Source organism: Lipotes vexillifer, unplaced genomic scaffold, assembly GCF_000442215.2.
Source record: "Lipotes vexillifer unplaced genomic scaffold, Lipotes_vexillifer_v1.1 scaffold469, whole genome shotgun sequence".
In the NCBI taxonomy this organism is placed as follows: domain Eukaryota; kingdom Metazoa; phylum Chordata; class Mammalia; order Artiodactyla; family Lipotidae; genus Lipotes; species Lipotes vexillifer.
The window spans coordinates 2,041,610-2,062,066 of NW_006788006.1; the positions used below are offsets into that span (position 1 = coordinate 2,041,610).

General features: G+C 44.7%; 1 protein-coding gene and 1 non-coding gene across 2 annotated transcripts in view; one reads left to right on the forward strand and one right to left on the reverse strand.

Annotated features, from left to right (window-relative positions):
- CPAMD8 (C3 and PZP like alpha-2-macroglobulin domain containing 8) overlaps positions 1-20,457 on the reverse strand; it is a 95,741-nt gene that overhangs the window by 44,364 nt on the left and 30,920 nt on the right. Inside the window, exons 14-19 of the mRNA XM_007461103.1 lie at positions 17,348-17,531; positions 15,856-16,028; positions 15,102-15,251; positions 14,570-14,731; positions 12,922-13,064; positions 9,451-9,513 (exon numbers count right to left, since the gene is read on the reverse strand). Of these exons, the coding sequence (XP_007461165.1) occupies positions 9,451-9,513; positions 12,922-13,064; positions 14,570-14,731; positions 15,102-15,251; positions 15,856-16,028; positions 17,348-17,531 (875 nt within the window). The remainder of the gene's footprint in view (positions 1-9,450; positions 9,514-12,921; positions 13,065-14,569; positions 14,732-15,101; positions 15,252-15,855; positions 16,029-17,347; positions 17,532-20,457) is intronic.
- TRNAG-CCC (transfer RNA glycine (anticodon CCC)) lies at positions 6,793-6,865 on the forward strand. The gene has a single exon. It is a non-coding gene; the product is annotated as a tRNA-Gly (tRNA).

The following is a 20,457-nucleotide window of genomic DNA, read 5'->3' on the forward strand; positions in this document are numbered from 1 at the left end:
AAGACAGTGGAACTCACCAAAAAAGATACCCCACATCCAAAGACAAAGGAGAAGCCACAGTGAGACTGGTAGGAGGGGTGCAATCACAATAAAATCAAATCCCATAACTGCTGGGTGGGTGACTCACAAACTGGAGAACAATTATACCACAGAAGCCCACCCACTGGAGTGAAGGTTCTGAGCCCCACATCAGGCTTCCCAACCTGGGGTCCAGCAACAGGAATTCCCAGAGAATCAGAGTTTGAAGGCTAGCGGGATTTGATTGCAGAACTTCAAAAGGACTGGGCGAAACAGTGACTCCACTCTTGAAGGGCACACACAAAGTGTGTGCGCACCAGGACCCGGGGGAAGGAGCAGTGACCCCATAGGAGACTGAACCAGACCTACCACTAGTGTTGATGGGTCTTCTGCAGAGGTGGGGGTGGGCGGCTGTGGCTCACCGCAGGGACAAGGACACTGGCAGCAGAAGTTACGGGAAGTACTCATTGGTGTGAGCCCTCCCGGAGTCCTCCATTAGCCCCACCAAAGAGGCTGTAGGCTCCAGTGCTGGGTCGCCTCAGGCGAAACAATCAACAGCGAGGGAACACAGCCCCACCCATCAGCAGGCAATTGGATTAAAGTTTTACTGAGCTCTGCCCACCAGAGTAACACCTGGCTCTACCCATCACCAGTCCCTCCCATCAGGAAGCTTGCATGAGCCTCTTAGATAGCCTCAACCACCAGAGGGCAGACAGCAGACACAAGAAGGACTACAATACTGCAGCCTGTGGAACAAAAACCACAATCACAGAAAGTTAGACAAAATGAAAAGGCAGGGCTTCCCTGGTGGCGCAGTGCTTGAGAGTCTGCCTGCCGATGCAGGAGACGCGGGTTCGTGCCCCGTTTCGGGATCCATCAGGAAGCTTGCACGAGCCTCTTAGATAGACTCAACCATCAGAGGGCAGACAGCAGACACAAGAAGAACTACAATCCTGCAGCCTGCAGAAGGAAAACCACAATCACAGAAAGATAGATGAAATGAAAAGGCAGAGGATTATGTCCCAGATGAAGGAAAAAGATAAAACCCCAGAAAAACAACTAAATTCCAGAAAAAGAATTCAGAATAATGATAGTGAAGATGATCCAGGACTTCGGAAAAAGAATGGAGGCAAAGATCGAGAAGATGCAAGAAATGTTTAACAAAAACCTAGAAGAATTAAAGAACAAACAAATGGAAATGAACAATACAATAACTGAAATGAAAAATAAACTACAAGGAATCGATAGCAGAATCACTGAGGCAGAAGAACAGATAAGTAACCTGGAAGACAGAATGGTGGAATTCACTGCTGAAGAACAGAATAAAGAAAACAGAATGAAAAGAAATGAAGACAGCCTAAGAGACCTCTGGGACAACATTCACATTATAGGGGTCCCAGCAGGAGAAGAGACAGAGAAAGGACCCGAGAAAATATTTGAAGAGATTATAGTCAAAAACTTCCCTAACACAGGAAAGGAAATAGCCACCCAGGTCCAGGAAGTGCAGAGAGTCCCAGGCAGGATAAACCCAAGGAGAAACACGCTGAGACACATAGTAATCAAACTGAGAAAAATTAAGGACAAAGGAAAATTATTAAAAGCAACAAGGGAAAAATGACAAATAACATACAAGGGAACTCCATAAGGTTAACAGCTGATTTCTCAGCAGAAACTCTACAAGCCAGAAGGGAGTGGCACAATATATTTAAAGTGATGAAAGGGAAGAACCTGCAACCAAGTCTACTCTAACCCGCAAAGATCTCATTCAGATTTGACAGAGAAATCAAAAGCTTTACAGACAAACAAAAGCTAAGAGCATTCAGCACCACCAAACCAGCTCTAGGTCAAATGCTAAAGGAACTTCTCTAAGTGGGAAACACAAGAGAAGAAAAGGACCTAGAAAAACAAACCCATAACAATTAAGAAAATGGTAATAGGAACATACATGTCGATAATTACCTTAAACGTGAATGGATTAAATGCTCCAACCAAAAGACGCAGGTTCACTGAATGAATACAAAAACAAGACCCATACACATGCTATCTACAAGAGACCCACTTCAGACCTAAGATCACATACAGACCGAAAGTGAGGGGATGCAAAAAGGTATTCCACACAAATGGAAATCAAAAGAAAGCTGGAGTAGCAATACTCATATCAGATAAAACAGACTTTAAAATAAAGAATGTTACAAGAGGGCTTCCCTGGTGGCGCAGTGGTTGAGAGTCCGCCTGCAGATGCAGGGGACACAGGTTCATGCCCCGGTCCGGGAAGATCCCACATGCCGCGGAGCGGCTGGGCCCGTGAGCCATGGCCGCTGAGCCTGCGCGTCCGGAGCCTGTGCTCCGCAACGGGAGAGGCCACAACAGTGAGAGGCCCACGTGCCGCAAAAAAAAAAAAGAATGTTACAAGAGACAAGGAAGGGCACTACATAATGATCAAGGGATCAATCCAAGAAGAAGATATAACAATTATAAATATATATGCACCCAACACAGGAGCACCTCAATACATAAGGCAAATGCTAAGAGCTATAAAAGAGGAAATCGACAGTAACCCAATAATAGTGGGGGACTTTAACACCTCACTTACACCAATAGACAGATCATCCAGACAGAAAATTAATAAGGAAACACAAGCTTTAAATGACACAGTAGATCAGATAAATTTAATTGATATTTATAGGACACTCCATCCAAAAACAGCAGATTACATTTTCTTCTCAAGTGCGCATGGAACATTCTCCAGGACAGATCACATCTTGGGTCACAAATCAAGCCTCAGTAAATTTAAGAAAATTGAAATCATATCAAGCATCATTTCTGACCACAACATTATGAGATTAGAAATAAATTACAGGGAAAAAATGTAAAAAACCACAAACACATGGAGGCTAAACAATACGTTACTAAATAACCAAGAGCTCGCTGAAGAAATCAAAGAGGAAATCAAAAAATACCTAGAGACAAATGACAATGAAAACACAATGATCCAAAACCTATGGGATGCAGCAAAAGCAGTTCTAAGTGGGAAGTTTATAGCAATACAAGCCTACCTCAAGAAAAATGAAAAATCTCAAATAAACAATCTAACCTTACACCTAAAAGAGCCAGAGAAAGAAGAACAAACAAAACCCAAAGTCAGCAGAAGGAAAGAAATCAGTAAGATCAGAGCAGAAATAAATGAAATAGAAACAAAGAAAACAATAGCAAAGATCAATAAAACTAAAAGCTGGTTCTTTAAGAAGATAAACAAAATTGATAAACCATTAGCCAGACTCATCAAGAAAAAGAGGGAGAGGACTCAAATCAATAGAATTAGAAATGAAAAAGGAGAAGTTACAATGGACACCGCAGAAATACAAAGCATCCTAAGAGACTACTACAAGCAGCTCTATGCCAACAAAATGGACAACCTGGAAGAAATGGACAAATTCTTAGAAAGGTATAAGCTTCCAAGATTGAACCAGGAAGAAATAGAAAATATGACCAGACCAATCACACATAATGAAATTGAAACTGTGATTAAAAATCTTCCAACAAACAAAAGTCCAGGACCAGATGGCTTCACAGGTGCATTCTATCAAACATTTAGAGAAGAGCTAACACCCATCCTTCTCAAACTCTTCCAAAAATTGTAGAGAAAGGAACACTCCCAAACTCATTCTACAAGGCCACCATCACCCTGATACCAAAACCAGACAGAGACTACAAAAAAAGAAAATTACAGACCAATATCACTGATGAATATAGATGCAAAAATCCTCAACAAAATACTAGCAAACAGAATCCAACAACACATTAAAAGGATCATACACCATGACCAAGTGGGAATTATCCCAAGGATGCAATGATTCCTCAATATACACAAATCAATCAATGTGATACACCATATTAACAAATTGAAGAATAAAAACCATATGATCATCTCAATAGATGCAGAAAAAGCTTTTGACAAAATTCAACACCCATTTATGATAAAAAAAACTCTCCAGGAAGTGGGCATAGAGGGAACTTACCTCAACATAATAAAGGCCATATATGACAAACCCACAGCAAACATCATTCTCAATAGTGAAAAACTGAGAGCATTTCCTGTAAGATCAGGAACAAAACAAGGATGTCCACTCTTGCCACTATTATTCAACATAGTTTTTGAAGTCCTAGCCATGGCCATCAGAGAAGAAAAAGAAATAAAAGGAATCCAAATTGGAAAAGAAGAAGCAAAACTGTCACTGTTTGCAGATGACATGATACTATACATAGATAATCCAAATGATGCCACCAGAAAACTACTAGAGCTAATCAATGAATTTGGAAAAGTTGCCAGATACAAAATTAATGCACCGAAATCTCTTGCATTCCTATACACTAACAATGAAAGATCAGAAAGAGAAATTAAGGAAACAATCTCATGCACCATTGCAACAAAAAGAATAAAATATGTAGGAATAAACCTACGTAAGGAGGTAAAAGACCTGTACTCAGAAAACTATCAGACACTGATGAAAGAAATCAAAGGTGACACAAACAGATGGAGAGATAGACCATGTTCTTGGATTGGAGGAATCAATTGTGAAAATGACTATACTACCCAAAGCAATCTACAGATTCAATGCAATCCCTATCAAATTACCAATGGCATTTTTTACAGAACTAGAACAAAAAATCTTAAAATTTGTATGGAGACACAAAAGATCCCGAATAGCTAAAGCAGTCTTGAGGGGAAAAAATGGAGCTGGAGGAATCAGACTCCTTGACTTCAGACTATACTACAAAGCTACAGTTGTCAAGACAATATGGTACTAGCACAAAAACAGAAATATAGATCAATGGAACAGGATAGAAAGCCCAGAGATAAACCCAGGCACCTATGGTCAACTAATCTATGACAAAGGAGGCAAGGGTATACAATGGAGAAAAGACAGTCTCTTCAATAAGTGGTGCTGGGAAAACTGGACAGCTACATGTAAAAGAATGAAATTAGAACATTCCATAACACCATACATGAAAATAAACTCAAAATGGATTAGAGACCTAAATGTAAGACCGGACACTATAAAACTCTTAGAGGAAAACATAGGAAAAACACTCTTTGACATAAATCATAGCAAGATCTTTTTTGACCCGCCTCCTAGAGTAATGGAAATAAAAACAAAAATAAACAAACAGGACCTAATGAAACTTAAAAGCTTTTGCACAGCGAAGGAAACTATAAACAAGACAAAAAGCCAACCCTCAGAATGGGAGAAAATATTTGCAAACGAATCAACGGACAAAGGATTAATCTCCAAAATATATAAACAGCTCATGCAGCTCAATATTAAAAAAACAAACAACCCAATCAAAAAAAAAGGAGAAGACCTAAATAGACATTTCTCCAAAGAAGACATACAGATGGCCAAGAGGCACATGAAAAGCTGCTCAACATCATTAATTATTAGAGAAATGCAAATCAAACTACAATGAGGTATCACCTCACACCAGTCAGAATGGCTATCATCAGAAAATCTACAAACAACAAATGCTGGAGAGGGTGTGGAGAAAAGGGAACCCTCTTGCACTGCTGGTGAGAATGTAAATTGATACAGCCACTATGGAGAACAGTACGGAGGTTCCTTAAAAACACTAAACCTAGAATTACCATATGACCCAGCAATCCCACTACTGGGCATATACCCAGAGAAAACCATTATTCAAAAAGACATATGCACTCCAATGTTCATTGCAGCACTATTTACAATAGCCAGGTCATGGAAGCAACCTAAATGCCCATCGACAGACAAATGGATAAAGAAGATATGGTACATATATACAATGGAATATTACTCAGCCATAAAAAGGAACGAAATTGGGTCATTTGTAGAGACGTGGATGGACCTAGAGACTGTCATACAGAGTGAAGTAAGTCAGAGAGACAAAAACAAATACTGCATATTAATGCACATATGTGGAATCTAGAAAAATGGCACAGATGAACCGGTTTGCAAGGCAGAAATCGAGACACAGATGTAGAGAGCAAACGTATGGACACCAAGTGGGGAAAACGGGGTGGGTGGTGGTGGTGGTGGGATGAATTGGGATATTGGGATTGACATATATACACTAATATATATAAAATAGATAACTAGTAAGAACCTGCTGTATAAAATTAATAAATAAAATAAAATTCAAAAAGAAAAAGAAATGTTTTTGCAAAGATAAATGATATGTCAAAAATTAACTGTTATACTTTGCTACTCAAATTACCTCTGGATTTGAAAGAAATTTTTAAAAATCTCTGCAAAAAGTAAAAAGAAAAAAAGGACTTAGAGATGAATGAAAACAAAAGCACAACACAGCCAAACTCACAGGATGCATCAAAAGCAGTATTAAGGGGGAAATTCATGGCTGTAAATGCTTACATTAAAAAAATAAGATCTCAGGCTTCCCTGGTGGCGCAGTGGTTGAGAGTCCGCCTGCCGACGCAGGGGACACGGGTTCGTGCCCTGGTCTGGGAAGATCCCACATGCTACGGAGCAGCTAGGCCCATGAGCCATGGCCACTGAGCCTGCGCGTCCGGAGCCCGTGCTCCACAACGGGAGAGGCCACAACAGTGAAAGGCCCACGTACAGCAAAGAAAAAAAAAAGATCTCAAATAAACAGCCTAACTTTGTAACTTAAAGGAACTTGAAAAAGAAAAACAAAAGAGATCAAATAATAAAGAAGCAGAAATAATAAAGATTATAGCAGAAAAAAATGAAATAAAGAATACAAAAATAATAGAGAGGGACTTCCCTCGTGGTCCAGTGGTTAGGACTCTGCGCTCCCAATGCAGGGGGCCCAGGTTCGATCCCTTGTCAGGGAACTAGATCCCGCATGCTGCAACTAAAAGGATCCCACATGCTGCAGTGAAGATCTCTCATACCACAACTAAGACACAGCAAGCCAAATAAATAAATAAATAAATAAATTTTTTTTTAAAAGAAAAATAATAGAGAAAATCAATGAAACCAAAAGTTGGTTCTCTGAAAAGATTAATAAAATTAACAAACCTTTAGCTAGATGATCTAAGAAAAGAGAGAAAAGACTTAAATTACTAAAATCCAAAATGAAAGTGGGGGCATTACTATCGATTCCACAGAAATAAAAAAAGATTTTAAGAGACTACTATGAACTACTGTACACCAACAACTTGGATAATCTAGATGAATGGACAAATTCTTAGAAACACAAAACCTACCAAGACTGAATCACAAGGAAATAACAAATCTGAATAGATCTCTAACAAGTAAGGAGGTTGAATCAGCAATCAAAATATTCCCAAAAAGGCAAGCTCTGGATGTGATGGCTTCGCTGGTAAATTCTATCCAACATTTAAAGAAGAACCCTTGTGCACTGTTGGTGGCAATGTAAAATGGTGCAACCACTGTGGAAAACAATATGGTGAATTCTCAAAAAATTAAACACAGAATTACCATATGATCCAGCAACTCCACTTCTGGGTAAATACCCAAAAGAGTTGAAAGCAGGGTCTCAAAGCGATATTTGCACATCCATATTCATAGAAGGATTATTCATAATAACCAAAAGGTGGAAGCAACCTAAGTGTCCACCAAAGGATGAATGCATACACGAAATGTGGTCCACCCATACAACGGAATGCTATTCAGGCTTAAAAAGAAAGCAAATTTTGATACATGCCACAACAAGGATGAACCATGAGGACACCATGCTAAGTGAAATGAGCCAGTCACAAAAGGACAGATACTATATGATTCCACTTACATGAGGTCCTTAGAGCAGTAAGATTCATAGAGACAAAAATTAGAAGAGTGGACGCTAGGGGGCTGAGGGGAGGGAGGATTGGGGAGTTAGTATTTAATGGGGACATAGTTTCAGTTTTGCAAGACGAAAAGAGTTTTGGAGACGGAGGGTGGTGATGGCAGTACAACAATACGAATGCACTTATTACCACTGAACCGTACACCTAAAAATGGTTCAGGTGGTAAATTTTATGTTACGTGTATTTTACCAATTTTTAAAATTAGAAAAGAAAAAAAAGAGCTGACGAGTCCTTGCCTGGGCCCAGCAAGAACCTCCTCCTTGGTCTCAGATCTGTACTCTCTGACTCATCCTTGCTCCAGCCAACAGAGGGAGAGAGACTGTCTCAAATCCCAAATGCCTCCCAGCAACTCTCTGTGGCTCTCCACACCCCCACCACAGACCACTCGGCCGTCACACTCCCTGCCTCGTCCTCTTGGCCCCACCTGCCTCATCCCAACCGTGTGAAAATCACCACCCTCTCCCATGCCCCAACTCTTGCCCATGCTGGTCCTGCCTCCTGGATACCGTTCCCCCGCTTCTTGTTTATCTATCCTGTGGGACCCAGCTTGGGCTCCACCTGCCCTGGGAGTCTTTCTAGCTTCCCCAAAGGGCACCTCTCCTTCCTCCCAAGCCCTGGGCCAAGCCTTCCATGAGAACACTGGCCCTACTGAAGCATGAAGCCTTTGGGGGCAAAAAACATAAATTCTACACGTGAGGGGACCCTATCTGCCTTGTTCAAGGTGCCATCCCTGGCACCAAAAGCACTACCCAGCACCCAAAACATCACCCAGCACACAGAAAATAGATACATTTTTACTCTCTGTACACCTCTGATGATGGACCGACAGCACATCTTAAACCTGGACTCCCAGAACAAAATGCAGTAATCAGCTTCTGTTCTGACCAGCGGGGAAGACTGCCCATAATGAGGACAAGCACATCCATGAAAGCAGCCTGAGGAACCCCCAGCTGAGTGCTTGGCTCTGTGCTGAGCATGTGCCACGGCATCTCATGCCAAGAAGGGGACCCCAGCTCAGCAGTAGGTCCACCCGCTGGCCAATCCACTAGCCCCAGGGTCTGAACTTTCATGCCTAACTGGTTTCCCAGGGCAAGTCACCACTACCTTCTGACACTAAGCATTGAAAGAAAAAAGCCAACTGCATCTGGCAAGAATTTAGCACAGCACTGCTGCTTCAAGGCGAACTAAAAGAGAAAACAATGTAGAAAGGAAATGTGCTGAGAGAAGCAGCCTGTTTTGCGGGCAGGAGCCTGAGTCTCCTGAGGAGCGAGGAGGGGGTGGGTGGGTGGAATTGAGTTCATGTTCCAGGGAACTGTAATCATTTTAATGAGCTCGTTATATAAACAGAGCGGATAGAGTTACCCCAAGAGGGAGTTGTTAAGAAGCATGAAGCCCTCAAATTTCATATTTCATGGGCAGATGTCTGAGGCTGCAGAGGGATTTGGGGCTGACTTCATAGCTTTGAGTTTTATGTGTTAGAAAAGGATGCCCAATGTCTTACTCAGATGTTGGTGTCAGATCTCCAGGCAAACCGACTGGGAACCATCTTTCATGAGTGCCTCTGAGTCAGCCCACAAAGGCAGCAAAGGAAAGAAATCATACTTTACCTGATGTTGAGACAGTGCCAAATCCATGTTTCAGGGAAGTAGGTCCTTTTCTTCTTCTCTGCTCTATGAAAAAAAATTTTTTTAATAAAGAAATGATTAAAGTTTCACAGACATAACTTAATTCTGTTACCTGGCAGGTTGACATTCTACTTGATTAGCCTATAACATGTTAATTCTCTTACCCAGCAGCTTAATATTGTACATGTTTTAATTCTCTGACCTGGAAAGGTTCCTATTCTACTCTAATAGGACATAATGTGTTAATTCTTTCACCTGGCAGGGTTAACATTCTACTTGATTAGGACTAGTAAAAGCGAGGCATCAAAGGCTTGACAGACGCTTCTTCAAATGACAGGGGTGCCTCGCATCCTGAATTTAGAAGGTAAGAAGGGCCACAGGGACCACCCCATGTCCTCTCCTTTGTTAATTTCCCTCCCTGGGTTTGCCATGTTTTTCTGCATCATTATATAGAGCTCTCCTATCCCCTCTCCCCCTTCCTCCGTGCTTTCATTTTTTTTTTTTTTTTAGTTTTTTTTAATTGAAGTATAGTTGACTTACGACATTGTGTTAGTTTCGTTTCTGAAGTAGAGTAAAGTGATTCAATTATACGTATATACGTCCTTTCATGTGCTATCATTCTTGCTTTATCCTCAGAAGCCGCACAGCCCACCTTCCTCGGGGGCTGTCCTATTCTTTTTTTTTTTTTTCTTCCTTTTTTACAGTCTTTATTGAATTTGTTACAATATTGCTTCTGTTTTATGTTTTGGTTTTTGGGCCCCGAGGCAGGTAGGATCTTAGCTCCTCAACCAGGGATTGAACCTGCACCCCCTTCACTGGAAGGCAAAGTCTTAACCACTGGACTGCCAAGGAAGTCCAGGGACTGTCCTATTCTTTAAAAAATAATATTAATAAGCCCTACTTGGCATCTGGCAAAACTTCTCAAGATTAGAAATGCTCACATCTCTTTCAACCTGAGGTTACCTCTCCCAGGGATGAACCCTGAAATTAACCACAGACACATGTGCAAAGACAGACTATGGTGTGGTTCACTGCAGCACTGTGAGAAATAACAAACAGCCAAAATCTCCATCAATAGGGCGTTTGGTTAATCAAATGATAGTACAGTCACACAGTGGAATATTACGTCAGTGAAAAAGGGTGAGGTACGTATATATGTACTGGTATGAAATGGTCTCTAAGGTTTATCGCTGACTTTAAAAAGGAAGGCACAGAACAGTATTATAGTATTCTCCCATTGCGTTTTTTTTTTTAATCCTTGTGTATACACAGAAAATTTCTAGAAGGATATCTAAGGAATTATTGACCATTATTGCCTCTTAGAAGGGAACGGAGGATCTGGAGGGGGGAGGGAGACTTCCATTTCATTATATACCCTTTCATACTCTTTGAAAAATAATTTAACCACATGCATATGGTTAAGAAAAATATCCTTCAGAATAAGGATGCATTATCCAATTACAAAAAGGCACAAACACTTGCTTTTTAAGGCATTTCTTATGCCTTTCTGCATTGGGATTTACAATTCCCTTTGAGGTTTTGGGTTTCGAGGCTGCTTGCATATCCACTTCAGGCCAAGCTCTCAGGAGGCACGCACATGGGAGGCTCCAAGCTTCCAGAGTAGTGTCTGGCTGAAGGATGCTCAGGGGCCAATATTCCACCTCCTCACTCAACCACATCTCAGAAATGCCTTCGTGTGTCTCCAAAGTACCATAGGGGGAGCCTGGTCTGCCTATGCCCTGATGTGGAGTTTGGAAACGAGGACCTCTGTGGGCCTGTTAAATGTGTGACTTGGGCAGGAAGAACCTAGGAGATCCAGGTATCCAGAAACCACTGCAGAGGAGACTGGCGGGACTGGGAAGGTTCCCAATCTGGCCAGAGAGGGCTTGAAAGAAGAAGAGCGTTTTCATGGACAGGCCTGCCAGGGTGGGAGATCCTCTGGGCCACCTCTGGCTCAGAACAAGGGCTAAGGAGTCTGGGTGCCACCCCCAAGGTCTCCAAAGAGACCCAGATGCTGGGGCACTGTTGACCACACTGACCCCATCCCTGGCCCACTTGGTTCTGTGCTTCTCATTTAATGAGTTGACAGGAAGGGTACATCCAAGGCCTGCCTCCCCTTTCCCAGCCTACACACCCCTAAATTCAGAGAGAGTGAAAAGGCAAGGTCTTCAAGACACCCTACCCCTCCCCAAGCTGGCTGGAGTTGAGGAGTTAGTGGGAGAGGCAGAGAATGAAGAAGGTGGGAAAGAAGACAGGTGGGGGATGGGGGAGCAGAAGGGAGGGGACAAAGGGAAAGACAGGAGAGAACAGGAAACACTACCTCCCGTGAAACAAAGGTTTCCATGAGACCAGGGACAAAGCCACAAATCTAAGGGGAAGATGTGAACTCCTCTCCCTCAGTAATTGATAAGTTAGCAAACAAGGAAACAAAATGAGCAAGGATATGGAGGGTTTGGGCACCATCTACCATAGACTTGACCAAAAGTACTCATAGAGAATCCTATACCCAATGACAGGAGCTTGGACATTCTTTTCAAGTAGATATGAGCATTTACAAAAACAGACCATATACCACATAGCCAGTCTCCAAAATAAAAACCAGATGATGGGTATCATACAGACTATGTTTGTGGACCATAGTGGATATCATACAGACCATGTTCGCTGGCCATGATGCACATCTGACACAAATTTATAAAACACATAAAATTATAATAATTTTAAAAATCACTTGAAAATTGAAAACACCTCTGGGTAAGTCACTTGCCACATCTGGGCAAATCTGGGCAAATAGTAAGAATCTATTTGGAAGCCAGCAATAATGGAAACACTTCATAGCACAACTTGGGTGCAGCCAAAGCAACACTCTGAGGCTTAAACATTTGATTTAAAATAAGAAAGACTGAAAAGTAATTACTTGGTGTCTAACTCCAAAAGGTAAAGAGTTGGAGGGGAAGGGGGAAGAGAGAGGGACAGAAGGAAGGAGGAAATGGTGGGAGGAAGGAGAAAGGGTAATAGAGAGAATTTTCTAAGCAGAGTCTCTGGGAGTGGGAGGATCAAGCCACAGTTTCCCACCCTGCCCCAATTTGTCTGTCCCTAGGCAGATCTGCTCCCCTGTTACACCTTCCTTCTCTTCTGCACCCCCAACCCCCAATTCCATGCACTTGGATGGGTCCAAGGACCAGGGGGAGCAGGGCCAAAGTGCTCAGTGCCCCAGCCCACTAGGCCATTGGTGAGTCTGGCCCCAAGGAGATACTGGGCAATGTCCGAAGACATTTTTGGTTGTCACAACTGGGGGTAGGGGCGGGGGGTTACTGGCATCTGGTTGGTGGAGACCAGGGATGCCACTCAACACCCTATAGTGCATGGGACAGCCTCACTGCAGAAAATGATCCAGCCCCAAATGTCAACAGTATGAGTTTAGACAACCCTACTCGAGGCAGTGACAATTACCTGGGGGGTTGTCTGGAGGACACTGCTGCCATCAGGCTCCCTGTGTGGGGCTGGAAGGCAGGGACAGCCTCATCAGTGTACAGGCCACCGTCTTGCCGGTGGTTCAGGCTCACCAGGTCTGTCATCACCACCAGTCCTGTTTCCTAGGCAACAGATAATGCCCAGACCCACAGTGGGGAAGTGGACATTGTAGTCCCAGAGGTCACTGTCCCAACATCACAGCTGCATAGCCCTGAGGGAGTCAGTCCTCTCTCCAGGCTTGGTGACACGGACTAAGGGGTTCATGGGACCCAGTAACCATCCAGGGCAGAGCAGAGGGGAGGCCAGCGCATTTGTGGTCTGGGCACAAAAGGCTACATCTTGTATGACTCCATTTATATGAGACGTCCAAAACCACAGGCAGATCAATGGTTGCCAGGTGCTGGGGGAGGGTGGGTGTGGAGTGACTGCTAATGGTGACAGGTCTCCTTTTGGGGTGATGGAAATGTTCTGGAACTAGACAGAGGTGCTGGTTTGCACAGCACTGTGAATGTACTAAATGCCACTGAATTGTTCACTTTAAGATGGGTTAATTCTCTGCTATGTGAATTTCACCTCTATTTAAAACAAATCAATTGGTGCAGTGCCTAATCCGGACCAAGAGCCAATGACTGTGGGCTTCAGTTATTACTGTTATAATATAGGGACTTCCCTGGTGGTCCAGTGGTTAAGACTTCACCTTCCAGTGTAGGGGGTGCGGGTTTGATCCCTGGTCGGGGAGGTAAGACCCCACGTGCCTCACAACCAAAACACATAAAACAGAAGCAGTTGTAACAAATTCAATAAAGACTTTTTAAAAATGGTCCACATCAAAACAATTCTTTAATAAAAAAATGATATATATGTATATATATTGGTATATATATTTGATACAGCAAAATGTTAACTGTGGGATCCAAGTGGTGGATTTACAGGTGTTCGCTAATTCGTTCAACGTTTCTGTGTGTCTGAAATTTTTCCATAATAAAAATGGGAGGAAAAGGATGCCTTTTTTTTATTTTATTTTATTTTTGGCCATGCCGCAGGGCTTGCAGGATCTTAGTTCCCCGACCAGGGATTGAACCCAGGCACCAGCAGTGAAAGCACAGAGTCCTAACCACTGGGCCACCAGAGGATTCCCAAGGATGCCTTTTAAATGATTTAAAACCTGGGATGAAAAGTGCCCTCATGCATTTGAGCGGAGACCGCCAGCATGCTAAAGTGGCTAGAATGACATTTGTGTGTATTGCGTCTCCAGCAGCGCCCTGGTCTCCAGAGCCAGGAAGGAAGGGGACAGATTTGAGCTATAAATGTCAGTAAGGGTGAGGCCACCACCTGAGAACACGGCGCCTGCACCCATAGTGTAGGTTTTCCTTCCACCAAAGCACTTTCATCGTCATTGCTCCAGAACAAATTCAAGTTATCAATGGATACTCATTCTGCTCTCGTCCATTTTGCAAATTGGGAGGGTCCACATATGAGCTTCCACTGGGGAGAATCAAAAAAGATTCTGCAATGCTAAAAGTTTGGAAACTTCCACCCCAACCCATCTCTGTACCCCGAGACCCTTTGTTTCAAAGGAAAAGGAGCTCAGAAGGGGGCGGTGGGGCCCAAGACCACCTCTCCTTACGGCAAAGGCAAACCCGGAGTCCTTGGTGACGCCCCAGGGCCACAGGAAGATGGAGGAGCGCCGGCGTCGTCGGGCCATCAGCCCAGCCCACCAGAAGGGTCCATCCTCCCTGGACACCCCAAAAGCATCAGAAACATCGTAATCTTCCAATTCCCGGAAAACCTACAAACAAAGGGGAGCAGGAACTGGTCAACTGAGGGTTTCTTTTCAACCCAAACTGGCCTGGCATGCTCCCATCTCAACCTCCTCTCACATGTATCACTTGGAACCAATCTTAGGAGACAGGAGTTGGTGGCATTAACCCATTTTTAAGATGGGAAGCGTGGGGCTGAAGAGGTGGGACCCGGACAACGTCACTTTGGATTTGACTCCAAGATCTTTTAACTGCACCCAAACAGCGACAAGGATGGGGTTTGCTGAGAATGAACCCAGTGAAGAGAGACAATCTGGATTTACGGGGCTTTTCAGTTATTGGAAAGGAAGAGACGTCCGTGAAGATGCTGGAGCCCAGCGCCCAAGGGCTCCCGCTCACCTGGGTGGGAGTCAGCCGAAACCCAGACCTGAGCAAGTAGATGCTCTTGTCAACCACAGCAACACACACGCAGCTGCCCCTTGCAGCCCTGACCCGCAGATCGATGACTTCCCCGGGTTGGGTCTCATTTGCTGAATATGTCAGTGAAACCTGGACCCAAACACAGCAGAAAACTCGGGAGCTTGGCCAAACTCTCCAGACCCACCCACCCACCCTCTCTGCCCTCCGAGAAGAGTCGGTCCTCGCCAGCTCAGCTGGGACCCTGGCTTTGCTGCCCAGATGAGGAAAAGGATGGGAGGCTGAATGACGGGAACTAGGCTGGTGCAACTGGTACATTCTGTGCAGAAGATGGGAGGGGAGAAGAGAGGTGGGGAGATGGGCGGTGACAGAGGACACGTTGCAGCCAGTTTTGGAGGGCACAGGGAGAGGACGTGGGGGGCGGAGCCCGTTTGAGGGGATGTGATTGGTGTCCCTTAGGTCTGGAGCCCAGCAGGGACAGAGAACAGCTGACCCCTTTTCCTGTGTGTAATGAATGCAATCCCCATCTGGGTGAGTTTTGGAGATCCCTCCAGTAAAGATGCAACTTAGGATCCTGAAGGTAGGGCAACCCTTAAAAGTCCTGCCTGTCATACTACGTGAAGTCTGACTGGCAGCTGTGTGCAGTCCACCCCAGCCCCGACATCCTGGAGCCCTCAGCCTTGATGACTCTTGCCCATCACCTCTCCCTCCCCCAGTTTGGTACCCGATGCTCTACCTGGTTTTCAAAGAAGGTCTCAACAGCAAACTGGAGGCTGTCAGCCACCCCTTCTCCATCCTCCCTGACGTAGAAGGCCAGCAGGCGGCCGAGGGGGACCATGCTGGGGGTCACGGTCAGCTGGAGAGAGGTCACGCACACATTGACCTCTGCTGCTGGGGCTGGAGAGGGCTCTTAGACAAGTCAAAGGTGGGGAGAGACATGAAAACTCAGCATCCCACAGTAGAACCACTGATGCCCCAGTTGCTCTGGGGTTTACATAGGGGGTAGCATGAAGAAATGCCAGCCCAGGGCTGGCCCAGGGCAGCTACTCCATGGATACTCACATCCCCTGTTATTTCACCCAGAAGGGAAGATAAACCCAAGAGGATGTGGATGCACAATATCCAAAGCACCATTCAGGCCAGTGGTTCTCAACCATGGCAATGCTACTCCCCAGGGGACATTTGGTAATTTTGGTTGTCACAACTTGGGGTGTTACTGGCATCTAGTGGGTGGAGGTCAGGGATGCTATCCAACACCCTACAATGCACAGGACAGCCCTACAGAGAATAATCCGGCCCCAAACATCAGCAGTGTGGAGGATGAGAAAGTGACATGGATGAGAGAGACCCTGTCTGACGTCCCGTCTGCCTGTCTGCCTGCCTTCCTATCCATCATCCATCTAACTATCCATCCATCCATCCATCCAATTATCCACCCATCCATCCATCTATGACTCTATCTAACCATCCATCTATCAATTTATCTATTGATGATTCTATCTATAAAGCTATTTATCCACCCACCTAGCCATGACTCTATCCATCCATCAATTTATCTATTGATAATTCTATCTATGAATCTGTCTCCCTATCTATCTATCTATCTATCTATCTATCTATCTATCTATCTCAGTGATTCACACCCAGGAGTCACTTTTCCCCCTAGAGACATTGGTGATATCTGGAGACATTTTAGGTTGTCATACTGTGTGTAGGGGGGTTGCCACTGGCATCTAGTGGGGGGAGACCAGGGATGTTGCTCAGCACCCTACAGTGCACAGCACAGGCGCCAGCACAAATATCCTGCAAGTGTCCACAGTCCTTAGTTAGGGGATCCTGCTTTAGGCAGAAGGGCTGTGAAGAGGAGGGGCCTGGGAAGACCCAGGGGAGGAGGTGGGTCTTGTGCGGAACATGTGGAAAAGAAGGACCCCTAAATGGGGAATCAGTCTGGGCAAAGGCAGAACGGGCCTGGCAGATGGCAACCTGGCACAGCATGGGCCTGTGCAGGGGCCCAGCCCACGGCCGCCTCAAGAGGGGCTGCCTCCAACAGCTGGTCACTGCCCAACCTCCTGGCCCCAACCCGGTCTTGCCAGGGACGTGTGCCCTCCACCCTGAGGCAGGCCCCCCCTCCTGGCTGCACCCTACCTACTCCTCCTTGCTGGGGCGCCCACCCCAGTCTCAATGGTTCAGAAGGAATATAGGAACCTCCAGCCTGTGGCCTAGCTCACCTGTCTCGGAAAGGTGCATTAAGCGGATGGGTTTCTCCGGGGCTGCCCGCTTGCTTCTCTGCTGGGTGATGTGGGCAGGCTGCTGGCCCGAGAGCACAATGTTACCCCTCGCAGCCACCTCATAGTACAGAGTGAAATTGCAGGGACACGTGGACTTCACTGAGAAATGGGCATCCTCCCCGACCTGTGGGAGACATGTAGCATGGGGAGCCATGCCTGGCACCCACAGCCCAGCACCAATGCCACAGCCTACCCTAGGGAGAAGGCCACTGTGGGGCCACAGGGAGGCCAAGAAAGCTGAGGGAGGAGCACTGGCTTCAGAGCTGAGTGCTCAGCATCTGGTCCTGGCTATGGCCACATCGCCATGGCAACCTCAGCTGATGCTCTGTAAATGGGGCTGTGCTGTGGATGAAACGTGATAAGCGTATGGAAACTCTCAATGAGTGCAGTGTAGTAAGGATCTGAACCTAGCCTAAGAGACGTCTGGCCTTTGTCCCCTGCTCCTGGAAGGTGATATTTAAGGCCTTGAAATGTCCTGCCTGATGAGTCTTTGTTTACCTGGGGTCTGGGGCCACACCAGATACTAACAATATAATTTATGGTAGGGACATTGGGCCACACTATATCAGTTTGACCTCTGGAGGGGCTGAGACTAGGGTCGGCCAGGCAGGTGGTCAGCCATGTCTATGTGACTAACCTCCAATAAAAACCCTGGACACTGAGGCTCGGGTGAACATCCCTGGTTGGCAGTACACCACGCATGTAGTCACACATTGTTGCCAGCAAAGCAACACTGTCCTTGACTCTGTGGGGGGAGGACAACTGGAAGTTCACATTCAGAACTCACCTGGCCCCTGCCTTATGATCCTCTTGCCTTGCCTGATTTTAATCTGTATCTTTCACTGTATTAAACTGTAACTGTGATTCTAACAGCTTTCAGTGATTCAGTGACTCCCTCTAGAGATTAAAGAAACTGAAAGTAGTTTGGTGATGCCCCAAATTCTGCAATTGGTGGGGGATGGTCTTGGGGACTATTCCCTAACTTCACAGGCACCAGTGCTGGCAATGGGCTGGAACTTCTCATTGGATATACACTTGATGAGTTGGGTTCTATCACAATCCCCAACTTTCCAGAGGGGGTTTGGTCCCTTCCCAACATCAGTGAGTGGTGGGGACAGGATTCAAACCCCATAGGGCTGAAGCCAGAGCCCCATGCTTAACCTCCAACCTTCCCTCATTCCCTGTGTTACAGCTGAGGTCTCCCAGGTCCTGTGACCTCCCCAAGAGCTTGGAGTGTGACCATTTCCAACACTGATGTTACAGGCTGCATGAGAAGTCATCCTCTGGACTTTTTCCCCAGAGGTTCCCTCCTCTGCCCCATGTTTTACAATCCATGACTCTCCCCAAATATCTGGGCCACCCTGAATGCCCAGAGGAGGGTAATCTGAGGTGGTGAGTGGTGAGTATCATTCTCACTGTGGGTCCTTGGGCAAGTCATTTCACCTCTCTGATCCTCAGTTTCCCCATTTGTAAAATAAGGTTATATCTCCTGGACAGAAGGTCCTGAGGATCCAATGAAATGGTGAATGTATCATTCTCAACACCACACCTGTTCGCTGTGGGTGGTTAATAAATGTCATTCTACTTCCCACTGAAGACAAGAACCCACCTGTTTAAGGAGCTGACCCAAATGTACTCACTCCCACAGACAAATTTGGGAAACTGGAGTAGCAGAAAGAAGAATGAACTCTTCAAGAGTGTCAAGGTCATGAAAGACAAGGAAAGACCAAGAAACCATCAGACTGGAGGACACAAAATGCAGTGTGAGATCCTGCATGGGATCCTGGACCAAAAAAAGCAGGTGCCTGGAAAAACTAGGGAAATCCAAATAAAGTCCGGGGTTTAGTTAATAGTCATGTCCAGTGCTGATTTCTTAGTTTTGACAAATGTGTCATGGTTTCATAAGATGGTAACATTAGGGGGAAGCCTAACAAAGTGCCAGTGGCCTTTTTTGTCCAAGTGCAAAAGCTGATCCTAAAATTCACATGGAAATGCAAAGGATCCAAGATAACCAAAACAATCCTGAAAAAGAACAAAGCTGTAGGACTCACACTTGCCAATTTCGAAACTTACTACAAAGCTACAGTATCAAGACAGTGTGGTATTGGTATAAGGACAGACATATAGATCAATAGGATAGAACTGAGAGTCCAGAAATAAACATCTGTGGCAAATTGATTCTCATCAAGGGTGCCAAGACGTTTTGATGAGGAAAGAACAGTCTTTTCAACAGATGATTCTGGAACAACTGGATCTCCACATTCAGAAGAATGAAGTTGGACCCTACCTCACACCATATACAAAAGTTAACTCAAAATGGTTCAAAGACTTAAATGTAAGAGCTAAAACCATAAACTGTTAGGAGAAATCATAGGGGTAAACCTTCATGACCTTGGATTTGGCAATGGTTTCTTTGAGATATGGCACCAAAAGCACAAACAACAAAAGAAAAATAATAGATAAATTGGATTTCGCCAAAATTAAAAACCTTTGTTGCATCAAAGGACACTATCAGGAAAGTGAAAAGACAACCCACAGAATGGCAGAAAATACTTCCAAGTCATATATCTGATCAGGGTCTAATGTCCAAAATATATAAAGTACAGGAACTCTGCACTATATGAGCAGGAACTCTGCAGGAACTCTGCAAGAACTCTGCACTATATGAGCAACTCTTCTGTAAGTCTAAAGTTATTCCAAAATCTGAAATGAAAAAAGGAAGCATGGTGGTAACAGATTATAACACATTGAATAATTTTTTAGAAGTTCACAAGTCCATAGGCACACGGAAAACAACAATAATACAGCAAAAATAATAGTGGGGCAAGTTCTTTTTTTACCAGCTAATAAATTTAGAAGGAATGTCAGACTCATAATAAGTTCAGAAAACAGAATATCCATCATGAAGCCAATGTGATCATTGATTACAGCAAGAATCATCAAAGATGCCAAAGGCATTCGGTGAAAGGTTGCTGGGGCTCAGGACACTGTGGTAGGGACCTCAGAGTGTCACGCAGATTATTTATTAGCCTCACCTGCAGAGGGAAAGA